Below are 24,779 nucleotides of genomic sequence, written 5' to 3'. Positions count from 1 at the left end.
TAATTTCAAAGTAAAAGGTGTATCTCAGAAAAGTGTTGGTTTCAACACGTATCGATCGACTTCAGCAGGACTCTGCATAATAATGAAAGGATCCACGCCGTTATTGGTGTCAATTTTGACACCTGGCACAATAACACCAAAAGTGTTAAAAAACAACACCCGTGGGTACCTCTATTGACTCCAACCGGTGCACTTTAAACACTCGAGTTTTTGCAGTGTATTTAAAGGGCATTTCGTGATCCACAGCCTCATCCCCAATATTCTATAAAAAAAAAGTTGAGATTTTATACCACTGCAAACCTCTGGCCACATAATGTACAAAACATTTCTTGCAGATTAATTCGTATAGCAAAAATATCGTCAAATTTGTAGGGCCTATTAGTTACAGGGAGTTACAGGGAGCAGGGTAATCATGGTAATACACATTTATGCCTAAGCCTATGTAATGAAATTATTAGTTTCCCGTCACCCGCCCGCATCACCTTTTCAATTTGACCATAACTTTCATTATTTTCATAAAAAAGTCAATTATCTGAAAATCGAGATGGAAATATTCAATTCAAGAAACATTTATTTCACAACTTCAAAAATACATAGTAATAAAATAATCAAAATTGAAACTCTCAAAATGTCTGACATCCCCTGCTGATCATAATCAGCAGTTTTTCTTAGTTGTAGGGGTAGAGGATGTGGTAAATAATAGAAATTTAAGGATTACCTCATCATGTTTCTAGTGAATACAAAAATTGCAAATTTCTTTTCATTTTAATAAAACCAAATTCAAATCTTTTCTCAATCTGTTGCAAAATGTCTGTAATGATGATCTAAGCATTAATACCTGTTTTGAGATGGTCTTTCATCAACAATATAGGTAATAACCATGTAAATGAAAGTTTTGACAATAATGAAATTTTCCAAAATAATGAATAATGAAATTATGACCTAATATTTAACTGAAAAAATGTGACGGGAAACTAATCATTTCATTTCATCAACCTTAATAAATAAATAACATGCATAATTCGCAAACGCAAAATCGGATTCAACTGAAATTTTAGGAATAAGCTTTTTTCTTGTTTTTCTACTGAAAAATGTCATCAAAAGAGGATGCTCGGATCACAAAATACTCCTTTGATTAAGGCAAACATACCGGGAGCAATTGCAAAACCATCCTGAGACAATGAGTATAAAAGCATGTAAAAAAATCAAAGCGAGAATCAAAAATTTCCCTCTATTAAAAATATACGATGAAATTTCCTCTATAAAAATCCAAGCAGCATGCAGCTGTGTCGCCGTGCCCTGTTGCTTATTTTAGATGGTCGCATAGATTTACTGCGGCTGCTAGTTGTTTTATGTGGTGTTTGTGAATTCATACCTGCGTAATGATCGCTGATCTGCATTCGGGATTTCCCCTATTCTGTTTATGAGCCATTAAAGGGATATTTAAAAAAGAATGGCAGCAGCGGGTATTTCATTTTGCGTGTTTGTGCAGCCTGCCTGATCCCAGCGCAAGCGTAAAAAAATTAGAATTATTTATAAATTGATTCATTTTTAAAGGCCCATTCAGTGATCCCAGCGCAAGTGCAAAAAAAAAAATTGTTTATAAATTGCTTAAAAGTGAAGGATAAGTCATTCAAATTGTCATTCGGTATTTTTGAAATGATAATTTTGGCAAAAAACAAAGAAAACAGCAGTATTGATGAAGTTGAAGCCCTATTCAAATACATAATTTATTATACTGTCAGTAGGCCTATATATAAATTACAGATTCGTGTAAATGCCTTATTTTGTCTTAAATGCATAGCTTTCGGCCGAACCACTGCACTAGCAGGTAAAATCTGAATTTGGATCATTTTTACGATCATCCGGATGAGCAAATCACTGAATGGGCCTTAAGGGCTCGGTCACCCACCTTTGCACAGGACATGAGAGCACATCAGACGCACCTAATTGCATTCTGAATACGAGGAATGATAATTTTGAAGACCTAAAGATTTTTTTTTTCATTCGCAATATAAAAATTTAAAAAAAATATCAAATGACAATTGACTTATCCTTCACTTTGTATTCAGTGATCCCAGCTGAAGTGCAAAAAAAAATTGGTATTTTTGAAATGAAAAATTTGGCAAAAAACAAAGAAAACAGCAGTATTGACAAAGTTGAGCCCCCATTCAAATACATGTAGGCCTATAGCTAATTTATATACCGGGTACTGTCAGTATATAAATTACAGATTCATGCAAAATGTCTTTATTTTGTCTTAACGGCTTTCGGCTGAACCACTAGCAGGCTAAGTTAGCATATCTATGACAATGACAAAGTAGCCTATACCAAAATCTGAATTTTGATAATTTTTACAATCGTCCAGTTCAGTAAATCATTGAATGGACCTTTAAGCAATTTATAAACAATTTCATTTTTTTACACCTTCGCTGGGATTACTGAATGGGTCTTTATGTTAAGTATAGGCTAATAGTGCAATATTAATAGTTTAGACCAACATCAATCGGTAATTGGATACGGAGATCCGTCACCCGGAAAAAGCACATTACGAACAACGCCACACAGTGCCACTGTAAATGATCGTCGACCATGGGAGACAAACATGGGGTAGCTTCGGTCAGTGGGGTAACTCGCGGTCAATTTCTTTTTTCAAATGGACATATTTCCAAACAGCAATATTGTTTTTAGTCATATTTGGTGTCAATTTGTTAAGAAATATGTTTGAAAGAAACAATAGTCTCTCATGTCCAAATTCCTCGAAATTGACAAAATAATTGGGATTTTTGACCAAAAATGAGCATTTTTTACATCATTTCAAAAAAATACATAAATAAAAATCGATATTTGTGAACAAGAATGTGTGCTTGCTTAATTTTGCAAGGGGTCAAATTTCACTCTGACCAAAGTTGCCCCAAATGCGGGGTAACTTTGGTCAGGCTATTTTTAACCCCTCGGGCACCCTTAAAATTAATAAAAAATCGTTTTCAAATTCAAGGTGTAGAAGGGAACCATAATGCCCTTAGAAATATAATTGGTTTTGTAGGGAAGCAGTGGTTTAAAAACTCTGAAAAGTGCCCAAAGTTACCCCCATTTTATGGCATTATTTAGGCAAGGAGGCACGGACATGCAGAAGACTACTGGGACTGAAGTGAAGGGATAGTATGGCCGTTCCGTTCATGGGGAACCCTCAGGGGGTCCCGAGAGAGGGTTCCCCCAGAAGACGGAAATGTTGGAGAAAATAAGGGGGTCATAATCCCCCATATCGGGGAATCTAAAACGTTGTCCGATAAGCCATGCGAATAAACATTGCAAGAAAGTATGGCCACAATATGTTTTTATTTTTTTTATTTATGAAGGTGAATGGAATGGGACAGGGGCGTCCCCTGCTATGGGGCCGGGGAGCCCTGGAGGGACGGAAAAAATCAGCAAAAAATGTTTAAATCGCCCATTTTTTTGGATATTTAATATTATTATACGTTTTCTAAATTCTATCTACGAATAAACATGCAAGAATGGTGACAACAATTGGTTTATATTTGTTTTATTCATGAAGGTGATGCATCTGAAATTAATGGGAAGGTCGAATACATATTGTGACAATTATTGAGAAAATTAATTTGAACAAACACATCTGCCAACAGCTGTGATCGGTGGTGATTTTTTGTGGAAAAGGAGCTCCTTGCCCATTTTGCCCTGTTCTGTTTCATTTTTGTCAGAGGGGCACTTTTTTCTTTCATTTTTGTCAGGGATGGCACTCCCCGCTGGCTACGCTACTGGTTAATATTAGAGTCAGGGTTATGTTAAGGGTATATAGGTTTAGGGTTACGGTTAGGATCAGGGTTTAGGTTGTTAAGGTTAGAGTGAAGTTTAGCGTTAGGTTATAGGATTAGAGGTTATATAATTGAAGACCGAACTCCCGCCCCTGCCCCTCGTTACGCCACTGAGAATAGGGTTAGGGTTTAGGGTTAGGGTTATGTTTAGCATATTGCGACCCATTATGCTTGCAAAAATAAATACACACCCGGGAAGGATAGAGTTAGGGCTTAGGGCAATAGCGTTAGCGTATTACCCATTGCGGCCCATTAGGATGGTTACAAAATATAAATACGCAACCGGGAAGATGATATTTGCACCGTACCTGGAATTTAAGCGAAGTGTGAGTGATGAAACATAGCTATGGCGAATATTACCCTCCCATCCCGAACACGTAAGAATTTCAATAAACTATAGATAATTTTCTAAACTAAATGTTTTGCTGCTCCTATAGACGTTGTGCATATGTACTGAGTTTGCATTTAACAATGTATGCAAATTTGTATACTCAAATCTAAATGCATTTAACAATATGACCCCCTTTTTTTTATACCGGAGATAGAGATTTAGGGCTAAGTTTAACACATTTTCGTGAAGTTGTTACCAATTTTCAAAAGATTTGGGCTCCAGTATAAGTGACATGTTTGTATTTTTGAGGGAATTTCCAAAGAAGACCCATTTTTAATACCAAAATGCACATGCACAGGGGGTTATATTCGGCCCGTTCCCATATGGTCATTACCCCCCCCGAGGTCCTTTACGTTTTGTAATGACTTTTTGGCTAACCCACAATCTTTCCCCGCCAGGCATGCCATCAGGTGACAACAAGATTTGGCATTTGAAACGTTTTCGTAGCCTATATAACTGTTTTCTACCCATTTCCCGGGCCATTTTTGGACGGTAACTAAGTGCCCACACATGAGTGCCAAAATCGCGTCCGCCCTTTCGAACCCTGATGCAACCAAAACTTGTTGGCTTGGCAAAAAGTGAATCCCAGCAAAAACAAAACGTTTCAATAACATTTGCAGAAATGTCGAAAATAACATTTTCAACACGAAATAGAATAATTTAATACTCGTCTATTTCGTTTACCGCGGGAGGACTTCCTCGTCGTCATCAGTGTTGTCAGCTCTGATGTTTTCTTGGAAACAGCCCGATCTTCGTCGAAAGCGTACGGTAAGCGAATAAACAAGTAGTGTTGAAGTCTAATTTTAAATTATTCTCGTGAATCTGCGATTCTATGTTTTCGAAACTGTTTAAAAGTTACCACAAACATTGTAACATAATGTTATTTGTTAAGTGTTGACAAAAGGTTTTTTTAATGTTTGCAAATACATGTTTTACAATCAAACATCATTTTGAAACACAAAAATTTCATATGGAATGTTTTAAACGTTTTGTACTCGACATTTACAGTTAAAACATTTAAATAACCTTAAATGTCAATAGCGTTAATTTAAAAAGATATTTTGTGTTTGCTGGAATATGTATTCACTCCCAGTGGCGTAATCAAGGGGGGGGGGGGGTCAGGGGCCGGTTCCCCTCATCATGACATTGCCGTCGGTAGAACTGCATCAGACCGTCGGTACACGACGTGCCTTGACGAAAATAAAGTTGGGTCAACAATAGACAACAAATTAATCTACACGCTATATATATATAGTTCTTTTCACTTTATACTCGGTTGTCATTTCCAAAAATTGATGCGAGTTGAGGTACTGATTTTCGTTGAAAATGCATCTTTTCTGATTTTAACCAAATTTTTACCAAAATTATTCGAGTAGCTATAATATTTTCGTTGAAAATGCATCTTTTCTGGTTTTAACCATTGTTTTACCAAAATCATTCGAGTAGCTATAATTTTGGAACTAAATAATTGATCATGACCTGCAAATTTACTGTGGACAATACATGTCACGTGTCAATGTTGCATCATGTGATATTTGGGGGGAAATGCATCGCTTTTATGATTTTCATTTTGACCCAAAAAGTTAACTTTACACGGTTAATCATAGTAATCTTTTTTTACATTAAGATATAAAAATATGTTGATTGGAATGTTTAAATCAAAAAGTATACTTATGCCCCCGTCAGACTTTCCTGCTGCTTGCCGCTGCGGCAGGGCGTTTCAACCAATGACAAGCCTTGATTGTGTGCGTTTGTCTGCAATGCGAGTGCGCCACGCCGCTCAGCGGCAAGCGGCATGGTAATATGAACCCCGCATAACGTGCGCTTTCCGGGTAACGAATGTCCGTGGAACTTCAATAATTGGTGCAAATTTAAATGTGCTGCTAGATCTTGATGCTATTCTATAAAGCCCCTCACTCACACGTTCTTTCACTTTTACACACACACCCCGATCCCAACCCCCACATACACCCCACACATATACCCCTACTGAGGATGCAGATGCGCTCCGATAATAAAAAAAAATAGAAGGAAAATGATAGAGAAAAAGAGAATCAAGGATTGCATTTGCATAGGCGTTTTGTATAGGGGTAGCTCGTGTATAGCCATGGGGAATTGCCCAGGCAATTTTCAGGTAAAATGGGGACGGCAAAGAGTAGAGCGTCCTTAATAAAAGGACAAAAATTGACAAATGTGGACTAAAATTTGGCTTTATCCCCCTCACACTAAAATCATGGCTACGCTACTGCTTAAGGCAGGTAACCAAAGAAATCAGAGTTACGACATGAGGAAAAATTTAATATAATAATATTTCTAAAATGAGACTCTCAGATTCGCGGATGTCCTTTTGCAATGTACCATGAAACCCTATAGTGAGCATAATGTGCTTACTATCGAGCGCTTTTAAAACATGCAAACATGAAGAGCCCCTTCCACAAAAGTGTAAAGGCTTTTGAGCAAATCATCGATACACATAAGTTATATAGGAACAAGTAACCTGCACATATGTGTCTCAATCCCATTAGCTCAGTTGGTAAAGCGCCCGGTAAATTAGCGCCGGACCTTTGGTACAATTTCATGTTTTCAAAAGCGCTCGATAGTAAGCACATGTGCTAACTATCGAGTTTTTACGGTAATTGCTTTATAGAAAACGTAATTTACTTTTACATGTATGTAGGAAGGCCACATCTTAGAAAAGGGGGTTTTAAAAGGGTTCTTCGACTGTCCTCCAGGGAGAACCTTTCTTGAACATAAAGAACCCTTATTTCCTGAGGGTGCTCCCTACAAGGCAAAAAAGGTTCTAAGTGGCACCTGTTATGCTAAAAGTGTATAGAGGGTCTAAGGAAGCCTCTTTGAGGAGTTTTTTTTTAAACTGTGGCTTTAGATATCTCTTTAAGGGGGTACTACACCCATGTGGTAAATTTGTGACTATTTTTGCATTTTCTCAAAAATAATTACACACTGGTAACAAAAGTTATGTATATTATTGGGGCAAGGAATCCAATTACTACACTGAAATTTCAGTGATTCAAGACAAGCGGTACATCCTAGCGGTACCTTATTTCTGATCATAAATAACAAACCGCCACTGAAATTCCAGTGAAGTAATTGGATTCCTTGAATCCTTGCCCTATAATATACATAACTTTTGTTACCACTGTATTATTAGTTTTTGAGAAAAATAGACACAAATTTATCGAGGGGTGTAGTACCCCCTTAATGCCATTGTATACTTTTTAGTATTAGCACAATGCTTGGGGCACTTTTCAAGAATCTACCCCTGGCAGTTCTTGTATAACCTTTGGATATCTCCTAAATGTCGTCGTATATTAGCATATAACTTGGGACAATTTTCAAGAATAGTAAAACACCCCAGACTATTAGCACCACGTGTGCGCCCGTGGCTCACACACGCCCGTTTGCTTTAAACACCCCGGGTAAACACCGTCCTGGAAATTCCAGGATCTATATGCTTTAAATTCATTAATATCATATATCATTTTGTGTCATTATCGTAATGTTTAGTGTACAACGTGGACTTACAAACAAACAACCAACTAAATAAATAAATAAACAAACAAACAAACAAGAAAACACCATACACCGATATCAGTATACAAGTCGATTGCTTCACATATTGAGAAGTAACAAAATGCTGAACATTGATCGAGAAGTATCACTTCAAAACATCTGTGGTAGACTCACCTGCGAGCTGCGACTAAATAATCCACGGATATGCACTCCAATATACCACAAATCACCAGTTAGAAATATTTTGTATTAATCCCCCAATGACCCATGCTTCTGATATTGACGGAAGACACTTTTGGTAGAAAATAATACCGACGAAATGAAAATTGAAAATCAGTGCAACGATATATGAGTTCATCTTTGGAATAAACTGCTTGATTTGAAGAGCAAATCAACCCCGCCATGCAAATGGTTTATTCCTCGTCAATATGCACTGTGCGTCAATACGGTCAACTGTACTTGGATTTTTTTCAGAAGAAGATCAATATTTTAATATTTATTCTCTCTAAATTATCATATTTGTGAGCTTTTTGATGGTATTTTTGTTTGTTAACAAATGAATGGCGAGATACATGGTGTCGGTGATGTAAAAGATGAAGATATGGCATGCATGATGATGATAAAGTCATCTGATGATGATGATGATGATGATTATAATGATGAGGAGGATGTCATGATGATGATGATGTTGTTGATGATGATGATGTAGATGATGATGACGATGACGATGACGATGACGATGATGATGATGATGTAGATGATGATGATGGTGATGACGCTGATGATGGTGACGATGATGATGATGATGAAGATAATGACGATGATGATGATGATGATGAACAAATATATAAATAAAGATGATGAATTTTCTGTCAAATATGCCATGATGATGATGATGATGAAGATGATGATGATGACGATGATGATGATGATGAAGATGATGATAGACGATGATGATGATGATGATGATGACGATGACGATGATGATGATGATGATGACGATGACGATGATGATGATGATGACGATGATGATGATGATGACGACGACGACGACGATGTCGATGATGATGATGATGATGACGATGATGACGATGATGATGAAGATAATGATGATGATGGTGATGATGATGATGATGATGATGATGATAATGATGATGATGATGATGATGATGGTGATGATAAACAAATATATTTTCAATAACAGACAGATTGAATTTTCTATGAAATACGAGACGTCAACCTTCATTTTCTATAAAATCACGCTACACTTAAACCCCGCATATTATACTTATAGATGATTGTGTCGTCTTAGTTGTCACAACAATTGCCTCGGCCCACTGGGGCCCACTCATGCACATTTTGAACATATCTTTAACTATTTGATAGTGGCAATGCCTCTGTCATCTCGCCCAATGGTAAATTTTATAATTTCCTTTTTTATAAAATGTATTTTATAAAATTTAAGAACAATAATAATAAATAATGATAGGCATTGGTAAAAACAAAATGATTTAGAAAATAAAATATTACACGCGTACGGAAATGTTTTATGTTGATGTCACGTATCTTTAAACCGTGTACAAATCGACACTGTGTTCAGTGACAAGCCTTTGTCAATAGCGACGCTGGAAGGGAAAAAATAGGGGATTCCCCACTCGATTTCCCTTGATGGGCGATTCCATTCACTATAGGGACAATATTGACGAACAATGATGGATCAATTCTTACTTAGAATGCATACATTGTTATAATATAATGGCAAAAAATAAGCGCCATTGCAATTCACGTGGAAATCCCCCCTGTTTAATTAAATGAGCGAACAGAATGAAACCCTGAATATCTTTAACGTATGTTTACCTTAAGCTCCTTAAGCATGCAAAGCTCGTGATTTTCTTTCTTTCTTTCTTTTTTTTTTTGAAGTGGCGAAAAAGTGGGGAATATCTTCCACTTTATTAAAGGATACAGATAATGTCCTTTTTGTCCTTAAAATATGACACGCTGGAGTGGACAACTAGTGGCAAATGGTGGTCATAGTCAGACCACAAACCTAGCTGGGGCATGTTGGTGTTGTGGAGGTATCTGACCCCTACAAAATGTTCCAAAAATGCTCCCCTGGTCATGAGGTTTGTTCATGATGCAGTCATGTCTACAGTAGAATTCATCACGACCTTTGCAGGACTTAAACCACATTAAAAGCTATAAAACCAAGATAACACTCATTGAAAACAGCTCAACTATGTTACATCAGATCTTCTCTGGTTAAATCCACACACACATGTGTCTGCTTTACCTGTGTGATGAGCAATGAGCTGGTATTATAGTTTCAGTTGGGTGAACGATTATAAAGCAAACGCAAGATAACAATTACTGTGTGGCCTTTGTTCACGAAATGAGACAATATTGTGCATATTGTTAACCACATTCTTGAAAATGAGAAACATAATGGCTGTGGGCCGTAACACGGTTTGGAAATAATTTCTTCATATTTTTGGTGTTATCTGTCGTTTACATATCCTTCCTAAAACACCAAAGTGCGAATATTTCCAAACACCTAAATTAGCTAAAATGTAGGACATGTTACAAAACTATATTTTCTCGAATTTCAGGAGAGTACTTTTAATATTGGCCGGTTATTTTTCACACAGCGACGTTAACTATAGGCAATTACCCATACTTCTATCATACACTATTTGTAGAGGTTACGCGTGAATGGTAAGAGCACTGTGTATTGTGTATAGGAAAACGGACAGTAACTGCAGTATGTGTCACCGAGTTTGAGTCCCGTACTCCTTACAGAAGTAAAATAATGGAATTATAAGATTTGGCCCCAGATGACCTGACCCCTGCATGATGTTCCATAATGTTCCCCTGGTCTTGAGGTTTGTTGTCACCGCGTTTGAGTCCCGTACCTCTTACAGATATCCAGAAAATGAAATTCTACGATTTGACCCCAGATGACCTTTGACATGACCCTTGTACAGTGTTCCAAAATGTTCCCCTGGTCATTAAGTTTGTTGTTACGGAGTTTGAGCCCTGTACCCTTTACAGATGTCCAGAAAATGCATTTAGAAAATTTGACCTCTACATGACCTTTGACCTGACCCCTGCAAAATGTTCACCTGGTTATGGGTTCATACCACTAAATCCGCCTGTGAAGCGGTTTCCGGTAAAAGTTTATCACGACTATAGTCCCAACTTTGCATAAAAATTGTGCAAAATCGGTACAATATTAACAATTTTAGTGTTGCAAATCGTGTTTTGCTAGAACTTGTGAATGTGATCTCTACTAATTTGAACAGAAAACGCGAAAATTTGAGTGATTTTTACGATGATGAGCGCATGAACACACGAGGTCAAAACGCGGTTAGCAGTCGGACGTAAACACGGGAAAATCGTGTCCTTTTATATAGCAATAAATGCATAAAAAAGTAGACCTAAAATATGGTGTCATTTTCAGATATGTTATGCAGAATTTTGTTCTGATTAAGATGATATCAAATATATATTTCAAAGTAAAACCTAACTCGACTTATAGCCTAAAACGTGACCCCTATTTTGCACGTAAAGTCTATGGAAAGCTATTTGGTGGCATGTACCCTTTAAGGAGCAATTCCATGCGTTTTCCGCGCGTCTTTATCTATTTAAAATGCACGCGAAGAAAAAGGAGGACATCAACAAGCGCGTTCATGGACGCCGCCAGGTTTTTCGCTGTATGTGCGTTTGCCGCGAATAGGCCTGCTTTTATTTCCAATTTAATAAAAGTTCCGATTTTGGTAGAAGTTTGAAACCTTTTGATATGAATTAAGAAGAGTTTCAAAATATTGAAAACATTTTTTATTGGTGTTTAAATTACAAAGAAGTTTTTCAATTTCATTGTTATATTTTAACCAATTTTTTTGTCATTTAAACTCAAGTTTTGGCCTTCAATTTTAATAAAATTACATAAAATATTAGATTTAATATATTTAAGTTTCTAGTTTGCTTTATTTATACCACTGTCCAGTATTTTAAATAGTTATAACATTCAAAGTTTAATTTATATTAATATTTAATTTGAGTGATTTTTACGATGATGAGCGCATGAACACACGAGGTCAAAACGCGGTTAGCAGTCGGACGTAAACACGGGAAAATCGGGCCTTTTTATATAGCGCTATTTTTCTCAAAAAGTAGACCTAAAATATGGTGTCATTTTCAGATATGTTATGCAGAATTTTGTTCTGATTAAGATGATATCAAATATATATTTCAAAGTAAAACCTAACTCGACTTATAGCCTAAAACGTGACCGCTAGTTTGCACGGCAAGTCTATGGAAAGCTATTTGGTGGCATGTACCCTTATGAGATCTGTTGTCACTGAGTTTGAGCCCCATACCCCTTACAGCTATTCAGAAAATGAAATTATAAGATTTGACCCAGATAACCGTTGACCTGACCCCTGCAAAGTATTCCAACATGTTCCCCTGATCATTAAATTTGTTGTCACCAAGTTTGAGGCCCGTACCCCTTACAGATGTCCAGGAAATGCATTTCTAAAATTTGACCTCTGCTTGACCTTTGACCTGACCCCCGCAAAATGTTCCCCTGGTCATGAGATTTATTGTAACCGAATTTGAGCCCCATACCCTTATAGATGTCCAGATAATGCAATTGTAAGATTTTACCCTAGTGACATTTGACCCCAATTCTGTCAACAAGTTAGCCGATGCATATGTGCAAATGACGTCATTGTGCTATTTAATATATGGCAGAAGAAGCATTTTGAAGGTATTTGGTTAAATACCAGAAATGTCCCTTTAATGACCTTTGATTCCAATTCAGCCGATACACATGTGCAAGTTACGTAATTGTAGGGTGTAACATGTACACTCATAGAAATGACTTGTTCGCCTTGTTGGCGCAGTTCAAAAGGAGTAAGTTTGGACAACTCAAAAATAGTGTAAAAGTTGCCAAAACAAAATTCATTTTAGTTATCCGAACTTAAAAAATGCTGAAAAAGCTCAAAAAGTTGGCATTACTTAAAAAGTTGATGTAAGTCGTTGCGTCAACTTTTTAAGTAATGCCAACTTCTGAATTAAAGTTCAGGAAAAATAAACAAGGTTCAAAGAACCAATTAGTTGAGTTATTGTAACTCAACATGTAAGTTGATGTAACTCGTTCATATTAAGTTACTGGTACTTATTGTTTTGAGTTATTCCAATTTGGTACTTTGTTACTTAATTCACGTAATTGGATCATTTTATGCACAATTAGCAGTATTCAAATATTTATTTTTGTAATCAGTGCAAAATTTTGTATATTATAGCACACCTCTAGAAAATTATGCTAACCTAGGCTAGTTTCATTTTCTGAGTTGTAACAATTTAATAAAGTAAGTGCAAATGAGTGCGACCAACATAATGATATCGAGTCAGCGTTACTCAAAATTGTACGCGTTGGCATTACTCGGAAAGTTGACGCAACGACTTACACCAACTTACTGAGTAATGCCAACGAACAATTTCTATGAGTGTAGGAGGAGAAGCATTTTGGAATTTGTTGACAGAAGAAAGAAAGAAAGAAAGAAGCATCGGATAGCATTAGAATACCTAGCTGAGAAAAAAAAAACACATTGAGAAAGAAAAAAAACTCCGACGAGAAAAAAAAAACAACACATTGGGAAAGAAAAACTCCACCGAGAAAAAAAACATACTGAGAAAGAAAACAACTCCACCGAGAAAAAAAAACACATTGAGAAAGATAAAAATGTACAGGGGAATAAATAAATAAATAAATAAATAAATACATAAATAAATAAATAAATAAATAAATAAATAAATAAATAAATAAATAAATACATAAATAAATAAATAAATAAATAAATAAATAAATAAATAAATAAATAAATAAATAAATAAATAAATAAATAAATAAATAAATAAATAAATTTAAAAAATATTAATTAATTAATTAATTGTCTGCAGCCAGTTTTGTTCTGCTCACTCCACACTAAGAGCGGAACCAAACTGGCTGCGATGGAGACTATTTCTCGATGACGTTGACATTCGAGCGGGTTTTTTACGGCTGCGGAGGAGACTATTCTTGGTGCATTTTTTTTCTCGATGAGGTTTTTTTTAATTCTTGGTTAGTTTTTCATTTCAATGTGTTTTTTTTGTGTGTTTTTTGTAAGAAGTGTAATTCTTTTCATCTAGGTGACGTGGGCAGCTGCGCAGCTCCATTGTTGCCCACGTAGTTGAAAAGTTCTCAAGTAATATCTACCTGCTTGATATCAAGAGCTATCTCAAGAACAAATACAGGACTTGTTTGTACCTGAGACAAAGCGAGCCTATTTGTGTGTACTTTAGATGCTGCTATGTTCCATCTCTGTTATGGCATCTATTTGGAATCACCAACAGGGGTAGCACTAGACATGCTAGAACTAAAACACTCCAGTGTCCACAGGGACTCCCGAAATTAAAAAGTAGGGGGTCCGGAGTAGAGTTTGGTGAGTCCGAGTTGGACAAATGCAGCAAATAGTATGTCTGCAATAGCGCTAGATTGAAAAACGGGGGGTCTGCTGGGACCCCTGAACTTGCAGAAAATTTAAAAACAGGGGTCCGAACTCTATTTTGGTGGGTCTGGGACCCCAAAAAGCAACATAGCGCTACACCTGATCACCAATCCACTTTATTGGCCTGTAAACAACTATGTAGGTTGATTAAACTACATCACTAAATCATTTAACATGGCCAAAAAATAACAATTGTGAAAAATTAACAATTTTCATGCAAAAAAGTGGAAATTTTGTTAAAATCAGCTAAAATTGCCCAAAAAAGCTCATTTTGTGTCTCAATTCAGAAAAATATGGTGAACTTTTGAGATTTTAAAATGTATACACGACCTTGTTTAAATGTGTCTCCAGGTTTTGTATCAATTTAAAAATCTCTAAAGTATACCACATTTTTCTGAATTGAGACACAAAAGGGCCAATTTTTGCCATAACAGACATGGCTCACACAAAAGTGCTTGCTTCCTATCCCTGTAGGTATATTCGTCTCAGGTTTGTACTCATTTAAATGTATTTTCTTGCTCGTTCCAAATATGGTCAATATGTACAATTCTGAAATATTTGAATTTTTAAAGAAAATTTGGAACTCGTCGTCTGTCGACATGCGCGTGGACAGGGTTAGCAGTATGCTTCGACTATATTTATAAATACGTATTTATAAATACGCACACGACCACCTCCGCGCTGCCATAACAGCTTGTAAGTCTCGAAGTGACCTTTTATAAAGCGTGTGGTCTTCCTGTACATTTGAATGCAAATGCGGTAAACAGCACGAGACTATACTGTGCAGCAAAATGGTCTATTTTGTTCAACTTTGTGATTATATTGCAAACATTTCCGTCTATAATTTTTTCCGTCGTAGATACTTTCTAAATGCTGTGTTTGATAACATATTACAAATTCGGAATCCCCCATGTGTAGGCCTAATAATTTTGCTATTAAATTAATACTTAAATTTGATGATATTTATCTGAAAAATTCCTATCATTTTCAATGGCATGAGGATTTGGTCACGCTTGCTGGTCTTGGTATGTCGTGCCCATGGGTCACGTGAGAATATAAACGCGTATTTATAAATATAGTCGAAGGTAGAGTGTTATCATTATCAGGGTGAACTGACTAGCAAATGAAGAATGAACAGAAAATAAAGGTTAAAACGGGTCAATATTATGAAGGGTCATTAGTTCGAAACAAGAAATAAGAGTCGTTATAAACCCTAATCCTTACCCTAACCCTTACTTCACCCTAACTTATAATCTAACCCCAATCCTAACCCTAAATCTTTACATAACCTTAACCCTATATACTGTTAAACGTAATTAGTCAAAAAGGTCTAATTTTCTATTAACTAAAATTAGTCATACAAAAAGTAATTGTTATTCAAGGAAATGCTGAAATGTTGTATTTTTAATACTAAAAGAGCAGTAATATCATTTCACATTAATTTGCATCGTTTCAACACATTTTCATGACTTATAATTTTCAATTTGCAAAGAATAAGAAATTGCATGACTAATGGCTTCGCGATTTATCGTGATTTAATTAGTCACGTAAATTACTAATTGTTAATTACTAATTTATCGAAAATCTGATCATTTCAGCATTATTGTTCTTGAATAAAAAATATCTTGTATGACTAATTTTAATTAGTCGAAAATAAGTCGAATTAGACCTTTTTTGACAAACTTAAGTTTAATAGTGTATACTTTTCCTAAACATATCCTTGACTCTAATCCTAATTCTAACCCTAACCCTAACCCTAACACTAACCTGACCCTAATACTAACCCTAACCTTATAACCCACATAGCCTTAATCCTATAATCCAAACATACAATGCACGCAAGTGAACGTTAATGCCACTTGCACCCACTACATCTCATATGCACAGTTTATCCCTTACATACCCTGTGTCTTGAATAGCTATTGTAACCCACCAACCATGTGGTTAAGAGGCTAGGAAATATTCCTATAAAAATAATATCTCATATCCTCGTTTGTATGCCTTTATCTAATGCTGGTCCCCTATGACAATGACTATTTAGCACATTTAATCTGGCAGTGAGACTGCTCAGTGTAGGAAATTTTAGCCTTTTTTTTTTTTTTTTATTAAACATGATGTTTGCAATTGGCTTACAGCCATCACATGCTGATAATAAACATGCAAGCTTACACATAACTGATTGGTTAATAAAAGCTATGGTCAGTATAATTAGCTAAGTTTGTTTACTTAGTGATTAGGCATATCATCTGTATAGAAACCTATTCAGCAAGCTGCAATAGGCGATTTACTTCAGAAAATACCTACAATGCACAAAATTAAGTCCACTCTCTGTAGTTAATTGAATGTTTATTGACTCTTGTAATAATCAAGCACCTCACCTCACCTCACCTCACCAGGCTGTGTTCGACCATTGTTGGACGTAGCCCTCTTTCATGATTCTTCCACTGTTCTCTGTCTCTTGCATTTCTTGTCCATGTAGGTCCCATGTAGGCAGTAATGTCATCACGCCACCTCCTCTTCTGTCTTCCTCTTGATCTTTTGCCTGTTCTTGGTTGCCATTCTGTTAGCCGTTTAGTCCATCTGTTATCTTCCCTTCGTGCCAGGTGACCTGCCCATCTCCATTTCGCTTCTTTGAGTTTCACCATAATGTCTTTGACTTGAGTTTGACGTCTTATTTCAGTGTTCTTGATTTTATCCCTTAAGGTAATGTGTAGCATCTTCCTTTCCATTGCTCTTTGGGCTGTTTGTAGTTTCTGTTCCATGTACTTGGTTGTTGTCCATGTTTCTGCCCCATATGTCATTGTTGGCAATACACACTGGTTGAACATTCTACTTCTCAGATACATTGGTAACTTTTTATCACATAGAATGTCTTTGAATCTTCCAAAGCAACTCCAACCTGCCTTTATTCTGATCAGAGCTTCTTCCCTGGTGTTGTCCTCCATCTTCACTGTTTGGCCAAGATATTTATATCCTTCCACCCTTTCAATAACATCGCCTTCAACTACAATGACGTCCTCTGACTGGTGGTTTGTCATATATTTAGTTTTGCCCTTGTGTATCTTCAGTCCAATCTTTTGCTTCCTTTATTCAGATCATTTAACTGGACCTCCATATGCTTTACTGATGTTGTCACCAAAGCTACATCGTCTGCAAATCTCAGATCAGTAAGCTTCTCGCCATCAATGTTGATCCCCCCCTCTCCTGTAGGTTCAGCTTTCTGAATATATCTTCCATTGCTGTTGTGAATATTTTAGGGATATTGTGTCTCCCTGTCTCACACCACGCTGAATTTGGATTGTTTTTGAAACATCATTTTCAATGTGGATTTTTGCTGTGGCATTTGTGTAGATGTCTTCAAGAATTTGGACATATCCCTCATTGACTCCAACTTTACGTAGTGCTGTAAAGAGGTCTTTATGTTCCACTGAGTCAAAGGCCTTCTCATAGTCTATATATCCAATGCATAGCTTCAAGTTATATTCATTTGCCTTCTCAATAAGTTGGTTGATGGCATGTAGATGGTCTACTGTTGAATATCCACTTCTGAAGCCTGCCTGTTCTCTTGGTTGGTTTTCATCAAGCACTCCTTTTATCCTGTTTTGTATTATCCTTGTGAAAATTTTATACACATGTGATAACAGGCTGATAGGTCTGTAGTTTTTATGTCTGTTTTTTCACCTTTCTTGTAAAGGAGAATCACTTTTGCCTCTTTCCAGCAAACTGGTATCCTTTTTTTTTTCAATTTTTGATTATAGAGCCCAACTAGATGTTGAGTAATCCCTGCTCCTCCAATCTTGATTATATCACTAGTAATTTCATCTGTTCCTGGTGCCTTGCTGTCTTTCATCTCCTTTACAGCCATTTCCACTTCTTTTTGTGTTATACTTGGTATAGCTGATATGTCTGGTGATATTGTATTTGGTTTTGCCTCATTTGATTTGGAACTATACAGGTCTTGATAAAAGTCTGCGCATACATCAAGTATCTCTTGCCTGTCATTTGTTAAGACACCGTCTGTTTGTCTCATTTGGTGCATTCTTGATTTCCTCCGGTTCAGCTTTGCAATATGCTGAGGTCCTCTTCCACTTTTGAGAATGATTTCTATTTGTTCTTTTCTCTTCTTTCTGCTCCTCTGTCTACGTTTTTTCCTCACAGTTTTGACGAGCTCTCTATATTCGCTCTTTTCGGGTATTGATTTGTCAGTAATTTCTCTCAATTCTTTCCTCCTTCTGTCCAGAGCCTCAATCTCTTTGTCCTCCTCAGTTATTTGCTTCCTCCTCTTCTCTTGTGGAGCTACTTGCTGCCACTTCCATCACAGTGCTGGATATAGCTTGGTATTTTTGGTCTGCATCCAACTCTTCAATGTCTAATCCCTCAAAGCGATTTTTCAATTCCAACTGGAATTCTGGCCTCTTCTCTCGTAGTCGTAGGATGTTAATCTTGCTTTTCTTTTCATTTCTGATAAATTTGAGTCTTGCTAGTCTTTTGCTGATATGAAGTTTAGCCCTCACCATTCTGTGATCACTTCCTATATCAACTTTTGTGATAACTCCACAGTCCTGGATAATTCCCCTTTGGCTGCTGAGAATAAAGTCCTACTTTGGCATTAAAATCGCCCATGACAATGGTATACTTTCCTTTGTTGGCTTCTATTGCCTTACTCACATCTTCATAGAATATTTCTACTATCTCATCATCGTACTCGCTAGTGGGCGCATACACTTGGATGATGCTTATTTGGTCTCTTCCTGTCAAGTGAAGGTTGAGTGCAGCTACTCTGTTGGAGTAGCTTTTTATTTCTGTGACGTAATCAGTAAGTTTTGGATGTACAAGAAATCCAATTCCTTTTGCTTCTGTGTCCTCTTCAGTTTTACCATGATTATACAACCACATTCCTCCCTGTAATTCAACAATCCCCTGTCCTTCTCTCTTGGTTTCTGCTAATCCAATGATATCCCATTTGAATTCTTGTATTTCATCCAACAGTGTTTCAAACACTTCCTCTGTTCTCAGAGTCCTTGTATTATAAGTACAAATGCAGTCCTTGTATTATAAGTACAAATGTTCAACTTTTGTCCAGCCATTTTTCCCGTCTCAATCTTGAGAGTTTCCGTTAGGCTTTGGCTTCAAGACGTCATGTTGAGCGTTATGACTAGGCAATTTACAGCTTCTGCGTGGTTGATAGCTGTGCCCATTCTGGCCATGGGCTCTACGGCCTCTATTTTTGCTACTTTCCATAATCATGAAGGTTTTTTCCCATAAATCGACGCGCTGGCAGGGCGTGTTGTCGATTGAGGTTTCTGTCAGGGTTACCTCACCCTTATTCTCCTCCTATCTGTAGACAATCCTGGAGATGTAGGTTTGATGTTCTTGAGATGTCTTACAGCAAGCAACATCTGCAACCATCAAGACTGCTCCAACAGCCTTTCAGGTCACAGAATATTGCCCCCAGAGCCCCCGTCTGTTAACTTTGCCGCAAGGCAGAGCTGTAACAGGTGATACGCGATTGACTTGCAATCTTCGAGAACGTGGGGGTTGGTAGCTATAGATTGGCGATTAGGAACAAGAGGGCTGATGGAATGCCTCCTGTGCCTACAACCTTATTAGCTCTTATTGTATAGTAAGAATAGCAAAGCAAGCAAAGGGTAAGTAGCATGCAGGAGAAAGGTAAGGGCATGCAGGGAGAAAGAGGGGTTAGGTAGGGAGAGCAAAGCAAGGTTGGAGTTGCGCAGCATGCAGCCATTTAACACCCAATAATCAAGCAATGTGTGTATAAACATATCCAATGTATAATATATTTTCTGTTACAAAATAATAATTGGTGTTCATAAAAGCTGGGATATGAGACAAATATCCCTAATAAAAGCCAGCATGACCATTTGTAGTGTAATTTGTTTACTTTAGTGATAAGGCATCTAGCATCTGTAGAGAAAACTATTTAACAAAATAATTTGACATGCAGTGTTCCTGAAACACATTAGACGATTTGCTTCCAAATAAAACTTCTTTTAAAAAGGAATGGGGTGTCGAATGGGAAATAACATCTGATGGACTGCTACAGTAGACATTTTGATCCCGGGATTTTGATGTAATTTTCTTCGTAGTAATAGCCAACTTTGTTTCCTGTAGGTGGCTTAAATACCTAAATTCAAATGAGGTTTTTGAAAATTATTTTCTGGAGTCAAGATGCAAGTATCATTTATGTCTCAAATCACTTATTTATTGTAAAATCAGTACAAAGTAGGTTAAAATATTGAAAGTTAGACCAAAGTAGCTCAAAGTACTATACACCTGATCCGTGAACTTGTTATCGTTTGCAACATTTCCAACATTTTAGGACACTGTCTTTTGTAATAAAAATATAACAAAAATCACGGGATTTGTTTCTCGTGTATAATTAAGTTAATAAATGTGTAAGTCCCTGTCACTCGTTGCTCAAGAAAAAAAAATACAAAGAACTGAGAGTAAGATTTTGACGCGGCCAACAAGTGATACGCATTTAATAAATATTCATAAAGTCCTTGCCCTGTCCTGTTCGTTTTAAGTCCTTAAGGTGGTACTACATCCCTTAATAAATTTGTGACTATTTTTGCATTTTTCTCAAAAAATGATAACACACTGGTAACAAAAGTTATAAATATAATATGGGCAAGGAATCCAGTTACTAGACTTGAATTTCAGTGACTCAAAACAAGTGATACGTTATTTATGATAAGAAAAGAGGTACCGCTAGAATGTACCTCATTTCTTAATATATGAACCACTTGTCTTGAATCATTGAAATTTTAGTGAAGAATTGGATTCCTTGCTCCTATAATATACTTTTGTTACCAGTGTGTAGTTATTTTTTGAGGAAAAAATGCAAAATTAGCCACAAAATTTATCAGGGGTGTAGTACCGCCTTAACTCTTCTTGAAACCGATTGATGCTTTGATACGTAAGCATGAAGATGGCTAAAACGACACAATCTGTTAACCCTTTCCACGCGGATGCCAAATTTTCTTTAAAAGTTCAAAACTTTCAGAATTGCGCATAAGTATGCAAATGCATCCATAAAAATGCATTGGTTCTGCAGTATTGGTTCAGTGGTTCTTCAAATAGCTCTTGATATTTTGAGAACATATCTTAAAATTGAGACTTTTCATGTACAAATAAATAGAAAGTGCTGAGATTTTGACGCGCCCAACAAGTGATATGCACTTATTAACTTAAAAATTTATAAGCTTAAATATTCATTAAGTCCTTGCCCTCTTCCGTTTGTTTTTTAAGTTATACTCTCCTTGAAACCGATTGATGCTTTGATACGTAAGCATGAAGATGGCTAAGGCACACATTATACTAGTAATGTTAACATATAATATGCGGGTGCAGAATTGCACATGTTTATGACCATATTTTGAATTAGCATGAATAAAAATTTCCTTTAAAAGGGAAGGCCAGCCTCAATGCAGAAGAGGTCTTGTAAATAGTTTGGGTCACCGTGAAAGGCATTTTTTAGGATCACGCTTACATCCATGTTACATGACAGTTCACCAAACCATCAATGGTGAGAACATGCACACTGAAACAGCAAACAACATTAACTCCTATAACTCCTGTCAACTCTTTAATATTACTCCAAATTGTTCTGTTTTTTTGTCTTTACTGCTTTTTACCCATGCTTATTATTAAAATCAAAAAATACACTGCAGTTGTTAGTTAATTCGCTATGTAAACTCAACTTACATGCACATTTTATTTTAAAATGATTTTATATTATTTCGCAATGTATAGTTTACTATAAAGTAGATAGTGGCAAGCACATGATAAAGGACTGCATGATCATTCACTACAATCTTCACTTTTAAACTGTATTTTTGAATGTGTTGATTGTTAGTCCGAAACTCCTGCAAAGCTATGGACATGGCATCTTACCTACTCCATTCTGTAATAGTCTGCATTGTGTGTTTTCTGTTAAAGATAGCAATAATATCATCAATAACATTTTGAGTCAATTTTATCCATAAAACGATACAGGATAGGATAGCTAATTACTTTGACTTCAATGTGGTCCATATAATGAAGATTTTGATTCTACAACATTATTAGATCTGTTATCAACATATCAATTATGCACTCACAGGCAACCAAACATCATGCTATGCTCAGTAGTCCACTGATATGACCTTGTTCCAGTGATCATTCCCCGCTAATTACTAATTGTTGACCATGTCATTTTTTGGATATGCTGATTGCTGAACAAGTTTATGTTTATATGTGTAGGCCTAACCTATGATAACTTTTTAAGTCATAATTAATTCAAACATAACTTTGGCATTACTCAATCGTTTTCGTTCGTTGAAACGGCAAAACATACTTTCTTTTCCTTGCAAATCGAATTAGCAGGCATCAAAAACATTTCCACCACAAGAAGTAAAAAAATTAATTCATACCAATAGAAGAAGACTATAATCTTAGCTCATCTTTAGTGTACACAAATCCCATCTCAGAATTAGATACCAGCCCTATGGGCTGGCGAAAATGCTTTAAAATGAGTACGAACAAGCTTAGTATTGGTTCAGTGGTTCATGAAATACTTCTTGATATAACATAATTATCTTAAAACTTCTCATTCTCATGTCGAAGCCTCTATTATGATTAAATGCTGGTGTAGCATGTAGACACGTTAAAAAGAGGAAGCTAGAATCACAAAATTCACCTAAATACCCGTTTTTTGTCGCAAGTTTCTGGTATATGAACAATTCATAGAATCTGTGATTGCAAAAAGTGACAGTGTAAATTTTGCACTATTTTAGGATTTGTAATTATCTATAAAAAAAAAATTATATAAAGGAGATTTGGTTTCTTATCCTGGGACGAGCCCGGCATGCCCGGCGGTAGACCGGGGGATGAGCATGAACAAACAAAATGCATAGGCCTGGAGGGGGGTAGTATAAGAAGGAGAAGGACGTTTTCAACTCTCTGCACATGGGTGTTGACTGCAGACATTGGCAGACGCAAATTTTCTTCAAAAATTTAAAAATGTCAGAATTACATTGTCATGACCATGTTTGGATTCAGCATGACAAGTGCATTAAAATTAGTACAAACGAGCCTAGTATTGGTTCAGTGGTTCTTGAGATAGCTCTTGATATTTTGAGAAATTATCTCAGGACTTTTTATTTTGAAGCTTTGACGCATGATATACACACTTTTAGAAAAGAAAGTTCTAAAATGAACCTTTTGTCCTCTATAGGAGAACCATTGAAGGTTATTGGGAAGAACCATGGATTTTAAATTAATAAATGCGTATCACTTGTTGGAGTGAAATGTACAAACTAATGCACGCGTACTGAGAGGTGGATGCGTCTAATGCACGAGTCCCGCGGGGGGGGGGCGCATTAGACGCATCAACATCTCATGCAGTACAAGTGCGTTTGTACAATTTCTCGAGCAACAAGTGATACGCATTTATTAAACGAGAAAAAAAATTTAATGCTCTTATTTTTATAACAATTTTTGTATATACACTCTCAGAAAAAAAGGTTCAACTTAGAACCTTTTTTTGTCCTGTATGCAGAACCCTAAGCAGTGATAAGGTTCTAAAAAGAACCTTAAAAAGTTATATAAAGAACCTTAAAGATTTAAATAGGCCTGGGGACATTCAAATTCATTTATTCAGGGACTCATCACAAAGTTAAGAAAAGTAAAACGTAGAAAAAAGTATCATTTCCTTGGATAAAGAACATTTTTTTTCTGTTCTACTTAGAACCTTTGAGGGTTCTTTCTTTAAGATTCCTTAAAGGTTCTTCAAGCTTAAGGTTCTACTAAGAACCTTTTTCTTGGCTATAGAACTTTTTTTTGGTTCTTTTATAAAGAACCCCATTGGGTTTCAATTGGGTTAATTCTTTGTAGAACCAAAAAACGTTCTGTAGCCATCAGACATATCAAATAATCCAAATTGCATTCTAAATAATAATTTTTTGAAATCCGCGATATAATACAAAATTTATGGCAAATATTAAAAATTGATTTGATTTGATTTGTGTTTATTCATGCATATCATTCAATTTACAGATTTCACATAATAAAAACATAATAAAATTACATTTAAAATTACAATATACAATACAATTGCAGATATGCATAGGATAACCCTTTAAGCCCTAAAAAGGGCTTGTTTCCAAAGGGGTCCTTTTAAACATTGCACACATTAACATCAAAAATATCAAAAAAACTAAATATGACTATCAAAAATCAAAAAATGATATTTTTCAACAACAAAAAGGACTCAAAAGGACATTCCTCGTATGGTGTGTCTGTGCTCTCATGTCCCACAAAAATACTTTGCAAACGTCGCTGAAATCCGCGATATAATACAAAATTTATGGCAAAATATTAAGAATTGATATTTTCAACAACAAAAAGGACTCAGAAGGACATTCCTCGAATGGTGAACACCGACACCGCCTGGCTAATAATTATTTGGTG

The 24,779-nt window shown here is 36.2% G+C and overlaps 2 protein-coding genes across 2 annotated transcripts; both read right to left on the bottom strand.

Moving 5' to 3' along the window:
• Positions 1-17,913: 17,913 nt before the first annotated feature.
• On the bottom strand, positions 17,914-18,336 carry LOC140167570 (uncharacterized). The gene has a single exon (XM_072190870.1). It carries the CDS (start codon positions 18,334-18,336, stop codon positions 17,914-17,916), a length of 423 nt encoding a protein of 140 aa, XP_072046971.1.
• A 506-nt stretch (positions 18,337-18,842) lies between these two features.
• LOC140167569 (craniofacial development protein 2-like) lies at positions 18,843-19,705 on the bottom strand. Its single transcript, XM_072190869.1, has 2 exons — positions 19,623-19,705; positions 18,843-19,326 (listed from the first exon to the last, which is right to left on the bottom strand). Exons 1-2 carry the CDS (start codon positions 19,703-19,705, stop codon positions 18,843-18,845), a joined length of 567 nt encoding a protein of 188 aa, XP_072046970.1.
• Positions 19,706-24,779: the final 5,074 nt, after the last annotated feature.

This window comes from Amphiura filiformis, chromosome 13 (assembly GCF_039555335.1).
Source record: "Amphiura filiformis chromosome 13, Afil_fr2py, whole genome shotgun sequence".
Taxonomy (NCBI): Eukaryota; Metazoa; Echinodermata; class Ophiuroidea; order Amphilepidida; family Amphiuridae; genus Amphiura; species Amphiura filiformis.
Note: the sequence above shows the minus strand (reverse complement) of the source record. Positions and strands in the feature narration are given on the sequence as shown.